The 14,734-nt window shown below is 38.2% G+C and overlaps 1 protein-coding gene across 1 annotated transcript; it reads right to left on the minus strand.

Moving 5' to 3' along the window:
• Positions 1–2,499: 2,499 nt before the first annotated feature.
• LOC134621157 (gap junction alpha-3 protein-like) lies at positions 2,500–8,306 on the minus strand. Its single transcript, XM_063467594.1, has 10 exons — positions 8,239–8,306; positions 7,977–8,157; positions 6,717–6,798; positions 6,553–6,623; positions 6,115–6,427; positions 5,640–5,818; positions 5,382–5,453; positions 3,399–3,476; positions 2,818–3,003; positions 2,500–2,610 (listed from the first exon to the last, which is right to left on the minus strand). Exons 1-10 carry the CDS (start codon positions 8,304–8,306, stop codon positions 2,500–2,502), a joined length of 1,341 nt encoding a protein of 446 aa, XP_063323664.1.
• Positions 8,307–14,734: the final 6,428 nt, after the last annotated feature.

Here is a 14,734-nt window from a genome sequence, read left to right on the forward strand (position 1 = left end):
GAGATATTTAAATAGAATTTATGTCTGCTACCCTGATTGTAACCTAACATTGAGCATGAATACCAGAGTCTCCTGTGTACCAGTCCAACATAGTGCATCACTGTAATCTTCACCACAATTCTGCAAACTAACAGTTTGTTTTTTTTGTGCACTTAGCTGTACCAAACTCCATGCAATCTTTGGATAACACTAAATTAATATACTTCAGTTTGGTCTGAAAGACATTTCACAAAAACGTAGTTAAGCAACACGTCACGTAAAGGTCCAATATTGGATGTAAAACTGCACATGTGCCTAGAATGGCACATAATGTCTTCTAGAAATTATTTGTCATCAACTTAGTTACAGAAGCCAAACATGTGATTACTTCCACAAAAGGCTGGGTTTATTTCTTTACCCAGAGTGGGGTTTGAACCCACATGGACACATGTCCTTCGAATCTGAAGCTCAATGGCTTCACCACTCGGCCATCCTGGTCAGCAGAACTGAACCGTGTAACAGACACAGAGGTAACATTATTATTACAGCACTAAAAATGCCTTTCACAAACTTACATATCAATAAAAATAAATCCTAGTAATGGGACAGTCTTGCTTTGACAGAGAGAACAAAGTGTGCAACAGCTTTTATTTAACAACTAGATTTGTGCAGTTTGAAGACTACAAGTTAAAAATATAAAAATAATGCATTACAGCATCAACAAGAGGCCTGTTCCTTACAGCCACACTGACCCGAACACGCCTGTCAAACATCAGACAATAATTACAGCTTCAAACAGAACCATAACAGTTTCCAAAAAGCTGCAGAGATGATTGTTCTTTTCATTTTTGAAATCTACAAAAGCAAAACATTAAAAGCCTGGTATGAAGTTTTTCCTAAACAGCAGCGCCCTCTGCAGTTTGTGTGTCGAATACAGCACCTGGTATTCCCAGGCGGTCTCCTATCCAAATACTGACCAGGCCCAACTCTGCTTAGTTTCCGAGATCAGACGAGATCGGGCGTGTTCAGGGTTGCACTTGGATGCGAGACCGCCTTGGAATACCAGGTGCTGTAAGCTTTTGCTCTTCTAAACACAAACTGCAGAGGGCGCTGCTGCCCCAGTTAGTGCATAGAGGGATGAGCAGTTACATTTCTGGGTATTTGTATCTATTTTATATCTTTTGAACATGAGAATATCAGATTTCCATCGTGTGTTCCAAAGGAATCGGATTAATGCCAAGACCAACTTAAAACGAGGAAAGAAGAGGCCAAGTGTCTGACTTATAAACAAAATTGCTGTTTTCTCACTCAGATAAACGTTTGCAGGGAATGAATTTTCCTTCAAACAAACATCACAGAGTCTGTGTTTCTCTTTATCGACTGCATTTCAGTAGAAGCTCAGGTTAAAATAACTTTAGTGCTTATAAAATGATTTCAATGTAAAAGAATGTGCAGTGGATCACTTTGTACAGATGTGGATAAAAGTGCAGAAAAGAATAAATGATTAAAAAACAAACAATTGAATAGCACAAATAAGCAAAAACTTCAGTGGGTATTGAGCAGCTGTTCCTACAATGTAAATCTGAGATAAAGGCACAGATTATTTGTTTGCCTTTATTTCCTGGTTATTTCTTTGTTATTTAAATGGGAAAAGACCTCACTGATAGACCTCCAGTCCTGCTTTTCTTTGTTCCCTCTGCCTTTATGTGTCGGCAAATGTTCCTCTGCAAACAAAATTCATCTCTGATTGATTTTTTTCTCTGACTAAATCTCAAGGTGACGACAAAACACAGAACGTGTAGAGAAGATTTTCTTTGGTATAATGTAAAAAAAAAAGAAAGAAAAGAAAAAGAAAATGAGAGAGGAAGTAAAAGGATAAACATTTATTCCAGTACAAAAACAATACATGAATATTTGCTGTCATTTATTTTTATAAGAGATAAATGTACATAATGTCTTTGAGATGCGATTTGCTGTATACATGTGCTGAAATAAGACGACACCAACCCGTATGGGACAACAGCAAGGTCCAGTATACAAAGTTTCAGTAATGTGCAATACAAGACTGCATGCTGTTTTAAAATGAGGACCTTCATGTACTGTACTATGCAACCGCAAACTGTGTACATCGCTTCATGCTGTGGCTTCTCCAAACACCCTTTTCCAAGCAGCTTAATCAGGACTTTTAACGGATTTTTGTGTTTCTCTTTGTTTTTTTCTGTTTAAGAAGAAAATCTAAGCAGCTAATGCGGTATTGCATGCATAATAAACTGCTCTAATTTATAACAAGGAGTTCAAGAAAAATACATGGAACTGGAGGTGACTGTGTTTCAGCCAGAACTTCAAGTAACTTAAAAATATTTCTTTTTCAAAATAAAAGGGTATTGTGCGTTAAATTGTTTAAGTAATATTTCACACAAAAGTTTAGGAAAAAAACATTCATTATATCAGTTATATATTTGTGGTCACCTCAGAAAAATACTGTCATGAGGAAAATCACACTGAGTCAGTCATCTTCTTTTAAGCATCGCCTTCTTCTTTGTCGTTCGACATCATCTCAGTGCACGGGATGCTGTTCTCTCTGTTGTCCTCGCGCTTTTTCCAGGGCTTCTTGGTCTTCAACACCATGCACTGAAGACAAAGTACAACATGTAATAATTCATTAAACACATACAGTAACATTTTTGAGTAGATAAACAAAATGGATAAATAGATAAACATAAGCCAAATACATTGTGTGTATGTGTGTTTTCTTGTGTAATTTTATTTTTTTAAATTTTGTAATCTAAACCAAACAGACAAAAAAGGTCCATTTAAAGACTCGACCTGTGAACTCACCATCTCCACCAGGGTCAACAGGACTGACAGAAGGGCCAGAACTAACATGATGATCATGAACACTGACTTCTCAGTAGGTTGGGAGAAATAACATTTAATTATGTCGACACATCGGCGTGTATACAACCTGAACATTGAAGGGAGAAGAACACCATAGTTCAAACACTGCCCCACTGCAAATCCCAGCTGGAAACACAGAAAAGGAAGCAAAGAGTGAACGAGGCATTTGTTTTCTGTTCACACACTCAAAGATTAAGTCCTGTTTTTATAACCATGTCTGATTATTTATGTGGCTTTCTTTGTTGCGTTATGTGGAACGACACCTTCACAGACACACTGCTCCTAGTAGCGGGAAAGAGATCTTCTTATAACTAAATTTGATCTCTCTATCTGTCATGAAACTGCACTTTAACACTTTAACAAAAGGCACCAGTAAATTACAGCATATGGTCCACAGTAAAAAAACAAACAGAAAAAAAGATCTAAAATATTTTATATATATTTACATATATATTCATTTACAAATATTTCCCTGATTTTTCTCTCTTTGGCATTAATTGTTGACTGTGTTTTCTTCTCACCTCCAGCAGGACGACAGCTGATAAGAAGCCCAAATATGCCCACAGGGTCTGACGTTTAATCACAGTTCCTGTTTCACTCTGATGGAGAAACAACAGAGACAAGAACCTCACAAATGGAGACAGAGCACACACGAGATACACTGACAGCAAAACAGTCCAACAAAACCATGTTTGTGATGAGATGATTCATTTATCAGACAAATCACGGTGCTTTTACTTTGGATTGAGCTTCATCATGATTCACATTAACAACTGATTCTGTTTAAGAACCTCGTGTTTCCCCTGATGCATCCATCAGAATCAGTGTGTGAGAGTGTTAGGGCTCCTACAAACGATTATTTTGACAGTCAACTAGTCACCGATTATTTTTGCGAATATTAATCAGATCATGCATCCACTGGATGTAAAATGCACAGCTTTTTGCACCAGCATGTGTTTGCTCTTATACAACTATCATTAGCTTACAGCTGGAAGTGTTTAAGGTATGTGCTAACTAAAAATAAAGACAAGATGATAGTTTATTAAACTTTTAATGAAATTTGCAGATTGTCTCAGTGGAGTTGAATAAACTTAGCCGTCTGCTCCTTGCTATCTAAAATATAACAGGACACTGGAGTAAATTCTTTACTATCTCACACTTCTGTTTAACCAGTTTTCCGTTTGACGTTTATTCAGCTGTGTAAAAACTATAACTTTAATCTCAGCCAAACAGATTTATTCAAGGACAAATTAAACACTGAAAAAAGCCAAACAACAGCATTTTTAAGCTATCTAAGTGATTATATATCACGTTTATCCGGAGTAGCTAAAGACCGCGGGGGTCTGAAAATGATGTGCCGGGAGTTCGCTGTTCTCACCGGCTCTAGTGAGCCTTGAACCCCCGGCTAGCTATCGAGCTGGTGGGTAACAGACCTCGCAGAAAACTTCAGAGCATTTTTGCAAATATGTGATGTCTTCATAAATCGAGCAGATATTTGAAGTTTAAACAGCTACATTCTCGCCTGAAAATATCTTAAAAGTTTATTTTGTGACCCAGAAAGAGTAATGTTAAAACTAAGTAGCTGCTGCCATTGTTGGAAACTTGGCTGGGCAGTCCTATGAATTCTGGGATAGGTTGGACAACAAAGGATACACCCGACCCATCCTTCAAATCTGGGGAAAAACAGGACACATTTGTCGGTCACATTTGGAGGAGTCTTCGAATTTGGACAACCTTCATCGCGTCGCTGTAACGTAATCGGCCTACAAATGCGGCTTCCAAAGGATGCGGCCCTTGAATTTGGACACAGCTACGATACCGGAGACTGCTTCTTCTTCTTCTTTAGTGTTTTTTTTTCTTTCTTTTCTTTGCCTGTCCCATTTGGTTCTTTAGCCGTCAGACTTGTTGTCTGAAGACCAACAAGGATACCCAATGGATTTATTTTGCCAAATGGATCATCATGGCCTTGCCGTAGTGGTCCATTTGATCGACCTTTGTTGTTATTATTTATTTTATTTTACTTTCAGTTGTTACAGACGGGACAGACATGACTGGGGGATAGGAAAGGGAGAAAGAAAGAGAGGAAGGAAAAGAAAAACAGAAGGGAAGAGGGACAGTGAGAAAGGGCACTTACAAAGACAAAGAGAGAAAAAAAATCTCCTGGATCACCTGTTGAGAGAAGGAGATCCCCAGACGAGGGGTTTAGTGTTTAACGGCAGCTGGCATCCTTGTACATGTATTGCTGCCATCTTCTGTTTCAGTCCGTTATTACACTCTTAAATCCTACTACTTATTCCTGCATCTTTCAGGATCTTAAAAAGCTTCAAACGACGCGTCGACTATTAAATTAGTCGTCGACGATGTTGATAGTCGACGTAATCGTGACTAGTCGACTAATTGTGGCAGCCCTAGTGAGTGTGTGTACACGCTTAGTCATAGATAAAAACACTTGTATGAATGGGTGAATGAAGCTTGTAGTAAGTTAAGTCAAGTTTGTTATCTACCTGTTTTTGTGTCACCAGGAGGTACACCAAGTAGGAGAAGTAAATCAGACCAGGAGCCAAAACAAAAACCACCTGGAGACAGAGCAAAGATAAATGAATGGCACTTGATTCATGGGTGATAAAAGCTCCTTCTTTAAATAAGCACCAGCTTCTCAGACATGGATTAAACCTAATTCTGACAACCGAGGTCTTGACTGAATTTCTCTCTTAGCTGGGCTTAATCCATGAACTCAAAACCTACGGCATGTGTCTGATCACCTGTAGCGTCCAGTATTGATGCCAAGAGAAGGGGAAGGCGAAATTATAGGCTTCCCTACTGCAGGCTCGCTGATCAGTGTCACAAACAAAGTATTTTAAGTCATGGCTCCAAAGTGGCTGCACCGCGGCCCCGACAAGAACAATTTGGACCAGCTGCAACACTGGGAGGACTATTTTACCTGAAAGAACAATGATTACTATACATGCACATAAATGAACATAAAATCATGATAATAATGATGTTATATGTGTTTATTCTTCAACAATGTTTACTTGTTTATTGGCATCAAAAAGCTTCATTTGCCTTTGTCTTTTGGCCTTTACATGGCAGATGAAGCTAAACTGCACTGACTCGTAACTATTGCTTAGTCTACCGCTCTCTCCTGAGCTCACTATCATGGTCTTTTTAAAGTTAATAGCTGTTTGACCGAACTACTCCTTCATTTCTATGTCTCTAAGTTTTTCTTTACAGTACCCAGGAAACCAGCATGTGAGTGCCACAGGGCCAGCAGCCGACTCAAGACGCTCTCTTCAACCTCTGAACCGGACTGCAGGGTTTCTCCACCGTCTGTCCGCCTCAGCTTGGCTCTCAACATGCAAACTGCCTCCACTACATTCAGAAGGATGGACATGCTGGAGGCTGTGAACATAATACGAAGGAATACTGTCTTGTCCCATGCACGGGGAAGGAAACAGTCTACTCTCATAGGACATGGAGACCTCCCACAGCTGAAATCAGTAGATAACTTGAAACCATAGAGGCACCACTGAGCCACGATACATCCAACCTGCAACAAACATCACATTTCATCTGTTTTCATGCTTAAACAAATGAGCAGATCAGAATGAAAGATTCTTTCTTTTGTAGAACAGCCTGTGCAAAAGTATAAATGTGTGTGTATTCATGCCTCACCTCTACTAAAATTACAAACACCACGCAGGCCCGATATGCCGCCAAAGTGTGACCTTTGACCCCCTCTGCACCTTTAGGACAACAGAACAGTTTCATTCAGCTTTTTAATTTTTTATCTTTTTTTTTCTATTTTAGAATTCACTTGCACTCGATTTGAGCCAAGCTATTCCTCACCTGGGTTTCCTGGTTGGTGAGGTGGATCAGGTAGCAGAGGAAAACCAGACCAGGAGCCAAAACGAGAACCAAGTGGAGAGAAATACATAGTGATGTCATTATACACACACTATAAATACACAACAGAAGGTTTTAGAGGAAAAGAAGAAACTACAAATTATATCACAAAAAGCTTAGCCCTTAGTACATAAGTAGATTCAAGATTGTATCCAAATGCTCAAATTTAGAGGTGAAAGGAACACACACACACACACACACACACACACACGGGGGAAAAACAGAGGACGTCCAGCATCAAGGGCAAAGCGTGAGAAAACAGTGGCTGAACCAGATGGTCACAGAATAAAGTAAACTTTAATTTAAAGCATAGGTGTTAAACATAAGTCCATTACTTAGGGCCAGAATCTATCCACCAAAGACTCCAATCTGGCCCACTAGAAAAGCCCTGAAATTTGTGAATGGGTGCACAAATTCTCGACTATTTTCAAGTTTTCCAGTTTTTCATGTTGATAAAAACATCCCCCACTGCAATTAATAGTACAATAAGTAAATAAAGAACATAAACAATAAAATATTTCTATTTTATAATTAAAGAACAGTATGCACCATGAGCTAACGGAACTTTTACACATTAATGCCATAATCAAGCAGCATGTCATTACCTTTTTTATAGATAAAAATGAGATGTGTTGCAGAAATTGCACCTTTTTCTGATATAAAACTATATCAGGGATTCAGTGTGTTTACACTGACAGCTCACTAAAGAAAGCAGAAGATTCCAAATCCCAATCAATCACGCAGATCCATCCTCAGAGGCGATCCCTTCAGAGGAACAGATCTGTTTTTAAACCAGTGCAGTCCACCAGCCCTCATCAACCAGACGGATAATTTAGGGTTCCCTTGATGTTCATTTTCCTGAACTATGTAACATTAGTCAGGATTTTTTTAGAGGAGGTTAAGTCTTCCTGTTATGTTAAGAGTCACGGACAGGAAATGTTATGATGAAAAGAAAATGGAGTAGTGGGCTGATCGACAAAGCATGGAACTTTGACAGCTTTGACTACATAAAAAAATCAATGGTCAATGGTAACTTTATTGTCCCTAATGGGAAATTGATTTGGAGTATGTCCATACAGAAATATAAAAAACAAACAAATAGACAAACAAACACATCACATACACACACAAAAATAATATAAGCCTGATGTATTGTGATTAACTATGAGAAGCGCATTAAGGTTTGTCCTCACCTGTAGCGTCCATAAACGAGGTAAAGACAGAGGTGTGACTGCATCAAAACAGGTCACCTCACAGCCGGGCTGCTGGGTGCTGCACAGAAATTCCTCTCTATCGTTCAACCAGACTGTCTGCACTGCGGCACCCAGCATCACAAATCTGATGAGCAGCAACACCGGCAGCAGATATTTACCTGGAAGAAACGCAGGTGTGACGTTCCATATTAATCCTTGCATGCTGCTGTAAAAATTAAAGGAAACGTGGGGGAATTTATCAATGAGAGTGGCCTGTGCATGCCATTTACACAGCACACTGCTGAGGAATCCTGACTTCTGGTTTGTCATTGTGTGCATTTTGTTCTGAGAAAGGAAGAAAGAGAGAATATCAGTTAGAGCATCAAATTGTGGAACAATGTGAAGACAGTGTGTGTCGTTGTCCCCTAATTCCAGTGTTGGGGAGTAACGGAATACATGTACCGCCGTTACGTATTTAAAATACAAAATATGAGGCACTGTATTCCGTTACAGTTACCGTTTAAAAAGGTGGTATTCAGAATACAGTTACTTTGTTGAAATAAAGGGATTACATGGCGGTCTTTTCCTGTTTCATATGTTAGGCTATGCCCTCTCTATTTTTGGTAATTCCATGCCGGTGGAAACCCAAACAAAACATGCATTAAGAAGCTCAAATGCCTGTGTCTCAATCTCATAATGACATGAAGAAATATTTTTTAAAATGATTTAATATGAAGGCAATAGGCAGAGTGTTACACGCATAGCCCTAAAGAATGTAGCCTCATGGGCAGTGTAGTCCGTGCTGCAGGGAGAATGGACTGCCATACCCGTTATCTGTCTGTGAGCGCCAGGGAGGGAGAAAAAGGAGAGTGGAAAAGTACGAGCTGTCACCGAGCAGAAACGGGAGCTGGAAGCATGTAAATATAATAATAACCACTGCAGCCAAACAGAGTGCCTGACAAGCCCAGTTGTAAGTAAGCTATTAAGACTCGACTGTACACTGTGTTCGTGTTTTCCTCCGAAACAATAAGTTCAGTTGTATGGAGGACCACAAGAGCCACGCGCATCGGAATAAAAATGTCTGTGCTTAAATAATGAATTGTAGAATAAATTCTGCAATTGTAAATTCATTTTTGAATTCCAATTTAATAAACTGCATTTCAAAATCCTTTTTCCACCTGCAATTTAATAAACTGCAGTTCAAAATCCTTTTTCCACTTGCAATTTAATAAACTGCAGTTCAAAATCCTTTTTCCACCTGCAATTTAATAAACTGCAGTTCAAGATCCCTTTTCCACCTGCAATTTAATAAACTGCAGTTCAAAATCCCTTTTCCACCTTCAATTTAATAAACTGCAGTTCAAAATCCCTTTTCCACCTGCAATTTAATAAACTGCAGTTCAAAATCCATTTCCCTTTCCTGTTCGCTCTGGGATTAGCTGCTGGATTAGCTGCTGGATTAGCTCTTCGATTAACAACTTGCTGGAGGCTATTCAAATTAGCCACACCGTGGGATGTAAGGAGCTCTCTGATTGGTTGGTCAGACACAGGCTGTCTGCCAGCCTGGACTTTTCTAGCTCATAGCTTCTCCCTGCTAAGAAGTGTGTGTGCTTGTACAAAGGCCGTTCAGCCTCGGGATTTACACTCGGCTCGACACGGATATGTGAAGAATGAAGGGACCCTGCAGCGAAACGGAGCGCGCAACCTCTGACTGAGTGCCTGTTTACGCAGTCTGACCATCTGTTGAAGGTAACGTGCTAACATGGCTAACGCTAGCATCACCACACGTAGCTCCGTTATTTACTTGTGTCAAGCCAGCCTCCAGTTCGAGACTTGCAGTCAAGCCAGCCTCCAGTTTATTTTCTGTTCCCTGTGTATTCAAAGTATTACGGGAAGGGATGTGGAAACCGGATTTCAAAATAAAGTATTACGGGAAGGGATGTGGAAACCGGATTTCAAAATAAAAGCCAACTTCGAGTGAATTAACAGATATGTTAAGAACATAATAACATATAATTTAGGCTTTTTTCTTTAGTCTGATTTTACCTTTCAAAGTAATGGCCCTTTGAAATTGCAGATATTTGACTTAATCTTCTAACGATTCAAAATGCTCAAAAATGGAAAGTTCTTGTTTCCACAGGGTAATTCCACTTTAGATCAACAGTATACAACCCCATAGTGATACCATATCAATATCAAGTTATTCTGATGTTGCCTTCCAAAATAAAGGCCTTTTCAAATTGTCCATAATTGACCTAACTTTCAGTGATTTCAAAATGCTCTAAAATGGAAAATTGCTGTTTCCACATGGTAGTTCCACTTTAGATCAACAGTATACAACCCCACAGTGATACCATATCAATATCAAGTTATTCTGATGTTGCCTTCTTAAATAAAGGCCTTTTCAAATTGCCCATATACGACCGACTCTTTTAATGATTTCAAAATGCTCTAAAATGGAAAAATCCTGTTTCCACAGGGTAATTCCACTTTAGATCAACAGTATACAACCCCACGGTTATACCATATCAATATCAAGTTATTCTGATGTTGCTTTCAAAAATAAAAGCCTTTTCAAATTGCCCATATTTGACCGACTCTTTTAATGATTTCAAAATGCTCTAAAATGGAAAATTCCTGTTTCCACAGGGTAATTCCACTTTAGATCAACAGTATACAACCCCACAGTGATACCATATCAATTTCAAGTCATTCTGATGTTGCCTTCCAAAATAAAGGCCTTTTCAAATTGTCTATATACGACCAACTCTTTTAACAATTTCAAAATGCTCTAAAATGGAAAATTCCTGTTTCCACAGGATAATTTCACTTTAGATCAACAGTATACAACCCCACAGTGATACCATATCAATTTCAAGTCATTCTGATGTTGCCTTCCAAAATAAAGGCCTTTTCAAATTGTCCATATACGACCTACCTTAAACGATTTCAAAATGCTCTAAAATGGAAAATTCCTGTTTCCACAGGGTAATTCCACTTTAGATCAACAGTATACAACCCCACAGTGATACCATATCAATTTCAAGTCATTCTGATGTTGCCTTCCAAAATAAAGGCCTTTTCAAATTGTCTATATACGACCAACTCTTTTAACAATTTCAAAATGCTCTAAAATGGAAAATTCCTGTTTCCACAGGATAATTTCACTTTAGATCAACAGTATACAACCCCACAGTGATACTATATCAATATCAACTCATTCTGATGTTGCCTTCCAAAATAAAAGCATTTTCAAAATGCCCTTATCTCACTCACTCCTGGAACAGTTTCAAAATGCTATAAAAAGAATAATTTCTGTTTTCACAGGGTAATTCCACCTTAGAATTATTCTGTAATGTTTTTTTTTATTCTTTCTGTTACTCACATGTATGTTTTGATGTGCATTGGTGTTAGTTTGAATGACATCTCCAAGGCCCTTGAATTTATAATTGTCTTTTTTTTTTCTTTTTACTTTGTTTGTCAAGTATTCACCACATTTAAAACCCACAAAAAAGACAATAGTTAACTTTAAAATTAGTACAGAGGTGGAGAATAAACTCAGCCGTGGTGTCTTTTGTCTTATGCAGTCAGAGAGATTATTGAATGTTTGGGTGGATGTATTTTCCTCTGTGGTGGGTTACGATGTTCGCCCACCACCCCAGGCTCCATGGGGCTTGGTGGTGGTGCTAATGTAGGCCCTCGTCCAGATGGGCATTTGTGGCTTCCAGGGGTGCCTACTTGGGTCAGCGGGGGACCTGGCCACACGAGAGAGTACTTTGCCTTCACGTCCCTCCCCTCCTCATCCACACTCCATCACACCGCCACACATGCAGGGCTTTGGCGTACAGTTGTTTCACTGAGGTGGGTGTGAGACATTCCTGCTGTGTCCCCTTCCGACCACCTGTACCTCAATTTTATTCCACAATCTATACATCAACATCACTTGTGCTGGGCATGCTGAATGGCGTCCAAGGGATGGTCTGTGTATTCAACCTCTCCTAAGTTGCCGGTGCCTACGTCTCAATTTTAAATACATGTAAATGATAAGGTTTCTCGGCAGGGGCCGTGCTGACACCAATATTTATTATCTACTGTTACTTATACTTATCTAGGTTGTGGCTGTGATACTTGCTGTTGTGTACTGTGTTATATTTTTGCTTGTTTTCTTTTCTGTTTTTTTTCTTCCAGTAGGTAATCCAATGGAATTTACTGTCTTGTGTCACCGTCCCTCATCCCCTCTGTTTTTTCCCCTCTTTTGAACGTCTCGTCTAAGTCTTAATATTTCCTATCAACCAATTATGTGTATTCCTTTGATAATAACTGCAAATTTAAATTTTACAATAAAATGACTGAATAAATAAAGATATTTCAAATTTTTAATCAAGTGGAGCAAGATTGCAAAGCCATAATGGTCCACTTGAAAAAAACAAAATCGTTGGAGAGCCTATACCGCCCACTACTGGACGTTACAATTAAACAGGCGAGCTTTGAGTGTCTGTCTCTGTCGACATTTCAAAAACTAGAGGTCAAAACATGTCATTTTGAACATAAAAGTCTTGTGCAGAAAAAATGCCGAAGAAGGAGAAGGGGTGAGTTCCTTTTTTTAAGTATAAACTTTAAATATTAACTTTTAAAAGTTGCTAACAAAGTAGTTCATCTCCAATTACATGTTATTGAGTAATCAAGTCTTGTAGCCTAGCTTAAGATATTAGCTAGGTTATTTCTGATTGTAAAAATGTCTTTTTTCTTATGTGTAACACGTAAAATTACATTTATTTCACCATATTATTACTGTTTTGTTTTTATTTGATAACAGGCTTCACTATGACCAAAAACAAAAAAAGATTTGCGCACAGGACTCAGGCAAAGTTGCAGCATACGGCAGAAATTAATTAACACGTGTTCTATAACAGGCACATGCAATGGCTTTTTAACATCAAGTGCTGCACATTTTGTTCAGGGGCATTGTATTTCACAAAAACATGTTCAAATAGTACTTCAATCGAAACAAAGTTGATAGTTTTGTAATTAGTGGCACAGATTTAAAATTCTTCTCAATTCATTGACAATATTGTACATATTCTTTATAAAATGTTATGATTTAATATTCATCAATGATATAAATACCACTGTAATGTTTTCTTTTTTTCACTTAGAGTCTACCGCTTCTGCTTATTTGGGGTATGTAATTTTTTCTTCTTTTCTTTCATATACATTTTCCAGTAAAAATAAAACTGAAAATGTTGTATCTTCTGTTTTAGAACAAAAAGAAAACGATTACAATCAATGAAATATTTGAAACTGTGGAACAGCTGAAAAAACATGGCATGCAACTGGAGGACCATGCACTTCATAAAGACGGCCCCTGGGGTCAAGTTTGCCTGACACTTGGTATTGAGAATAATAAAAATAACCGCTACAGAATTTGTGATGCATTTCGTCAGGTTAGTTCTTTTCACTTAATTTTTTAAAATATATTGTATTAAATTATTTACTTAAAATCAAATTTATTAAAAATGTATGCCTGTTCTCCACAGAACTTGTCTATACCAGTCAAAGGGGATTCAGATAATGGACAAAAGCCAACAGAGCAGGTTCCATAAATAAAATTCTATGTGTTTGATATCAAATATGTTGGTATACCACATTTTAGTCAATGGGTTACTGTTGAAGTTATCCCTAAACTTAATATTGTTACGGGTAATGTCATTTACGACAGGAAGAACTATCAGCTGCCGCTTCTCTGTCACCGGACATCTCCTCGCAGGAGGATGGACAGCTGTCTCCTGAGCAGGTCAGTCTGTCTGTACTATCATAATTTCTCTTTAACACTTCCATGTAATTACACTAAAGTTACACCCCTCAACTCATGTAATAGCAACCAGAAGAACTATCAGCTGCCGCTTCTCTGTCACCGGACATCTCCTCGCAGGTGGATGGACAGCTGTCTCCTGAGCAGGTCAGTCATTAAAAATGATTTCAAATAAGTTATTTGATAAGATTGCTGCTAGTATCATTGTTTAAATGACCACTTTATATTACATAAAAAGTATTTTTAAAAACACAATATACAATTAAATAAAGAATTTTATCAAATGTTGTAACATAGAATGAAATTTATATTTCATGACACTTCTCAACATGAATTTTTGCTATATATTCTGACATTAGAAACACTGGCTGTAAATATACTTAAAATACATGAGTATTTCAAGTATATTTACTGATATTATAGTAGTTATGTAACATGGACAAAACGTTTTCTCACAAAATAACTTTTTACTCTTTTTTAGCCTAACAGCAACTCATCTGATGATGGATTCATAAGAATCAGGGTCCCACTTGAACAGACTTTTTTTTTTCTTGAAAAGGAAAGAATGGACTAATATAAAAAATAAGAGATCCCAAAGAGGATACAAGGGACTACAGTGGACAAATCTGATTTCAGACGGAATACGGACAGTATTTCCATATTGTTCCTTTGCTTTCAAAAGGCACAGAGTCAAGGCTTTGGACTCAGTAAGAAAGGGCCCTTTCTTCTGGTGTCTGGGTTACTGCAGTTTTGAGGATTGTCCAGTCACTGTCACTGTCACTGTAGATAATGAAGACGATCTAAAGGCAAAAGTCAATTTTCAAGGTCTCGAGTGTGTGCACAACCACTGCGAACTGAAAAGAAGACCAGTAAGAGCTCATAAGAGAGATAAAATTGGCCATGAATTGGAAAAACAATTACCTCGAGCCATGTATCTGGAAAAAAT

The sequence above is a fragment of the Pelmatolapia mariae genome, linkage group LG23, assembly GCF_036321145.2.
Source record: "Pelmatolapia mariae isolate MD_Pm_ZW linkage group LG23, Pm_UMD_F_2, whole genome shotgun sequence".
Taxonomy (NCBI): domain Eukaryota; kingdom Metazoa; phylum Chordata; class Actinopteri; order Cichliformes; family Cichlidae; genus Pelmatolapia; species Pelmatolapia mariae.

Bases quoted from the DNA above. Each gene is read 5' to 3' on its own strand.
- LOC134621157 (XM_063467594.1), bottom strand. From the start codon at position 8,306: ATGACAAACCAGAAGTCAGGATTCCTCAGCAGTGTGCTGTGTAAATGG. The intron at 8,158-8,238 runs TGATAAATTCCC...TGCGTTTCTTCC, and splicing joins CATGCACAGGCCACTCTCAT to AGGTAAATATCTGCTGCCGG. The intron at 6,428-6,552 runs GTGAGGCATGAA...TGTTTGTTGCAG, and splicing joins TGTTTGTAATTTTAGTAGAG to GTTGGATGTATCGTGGCTCA.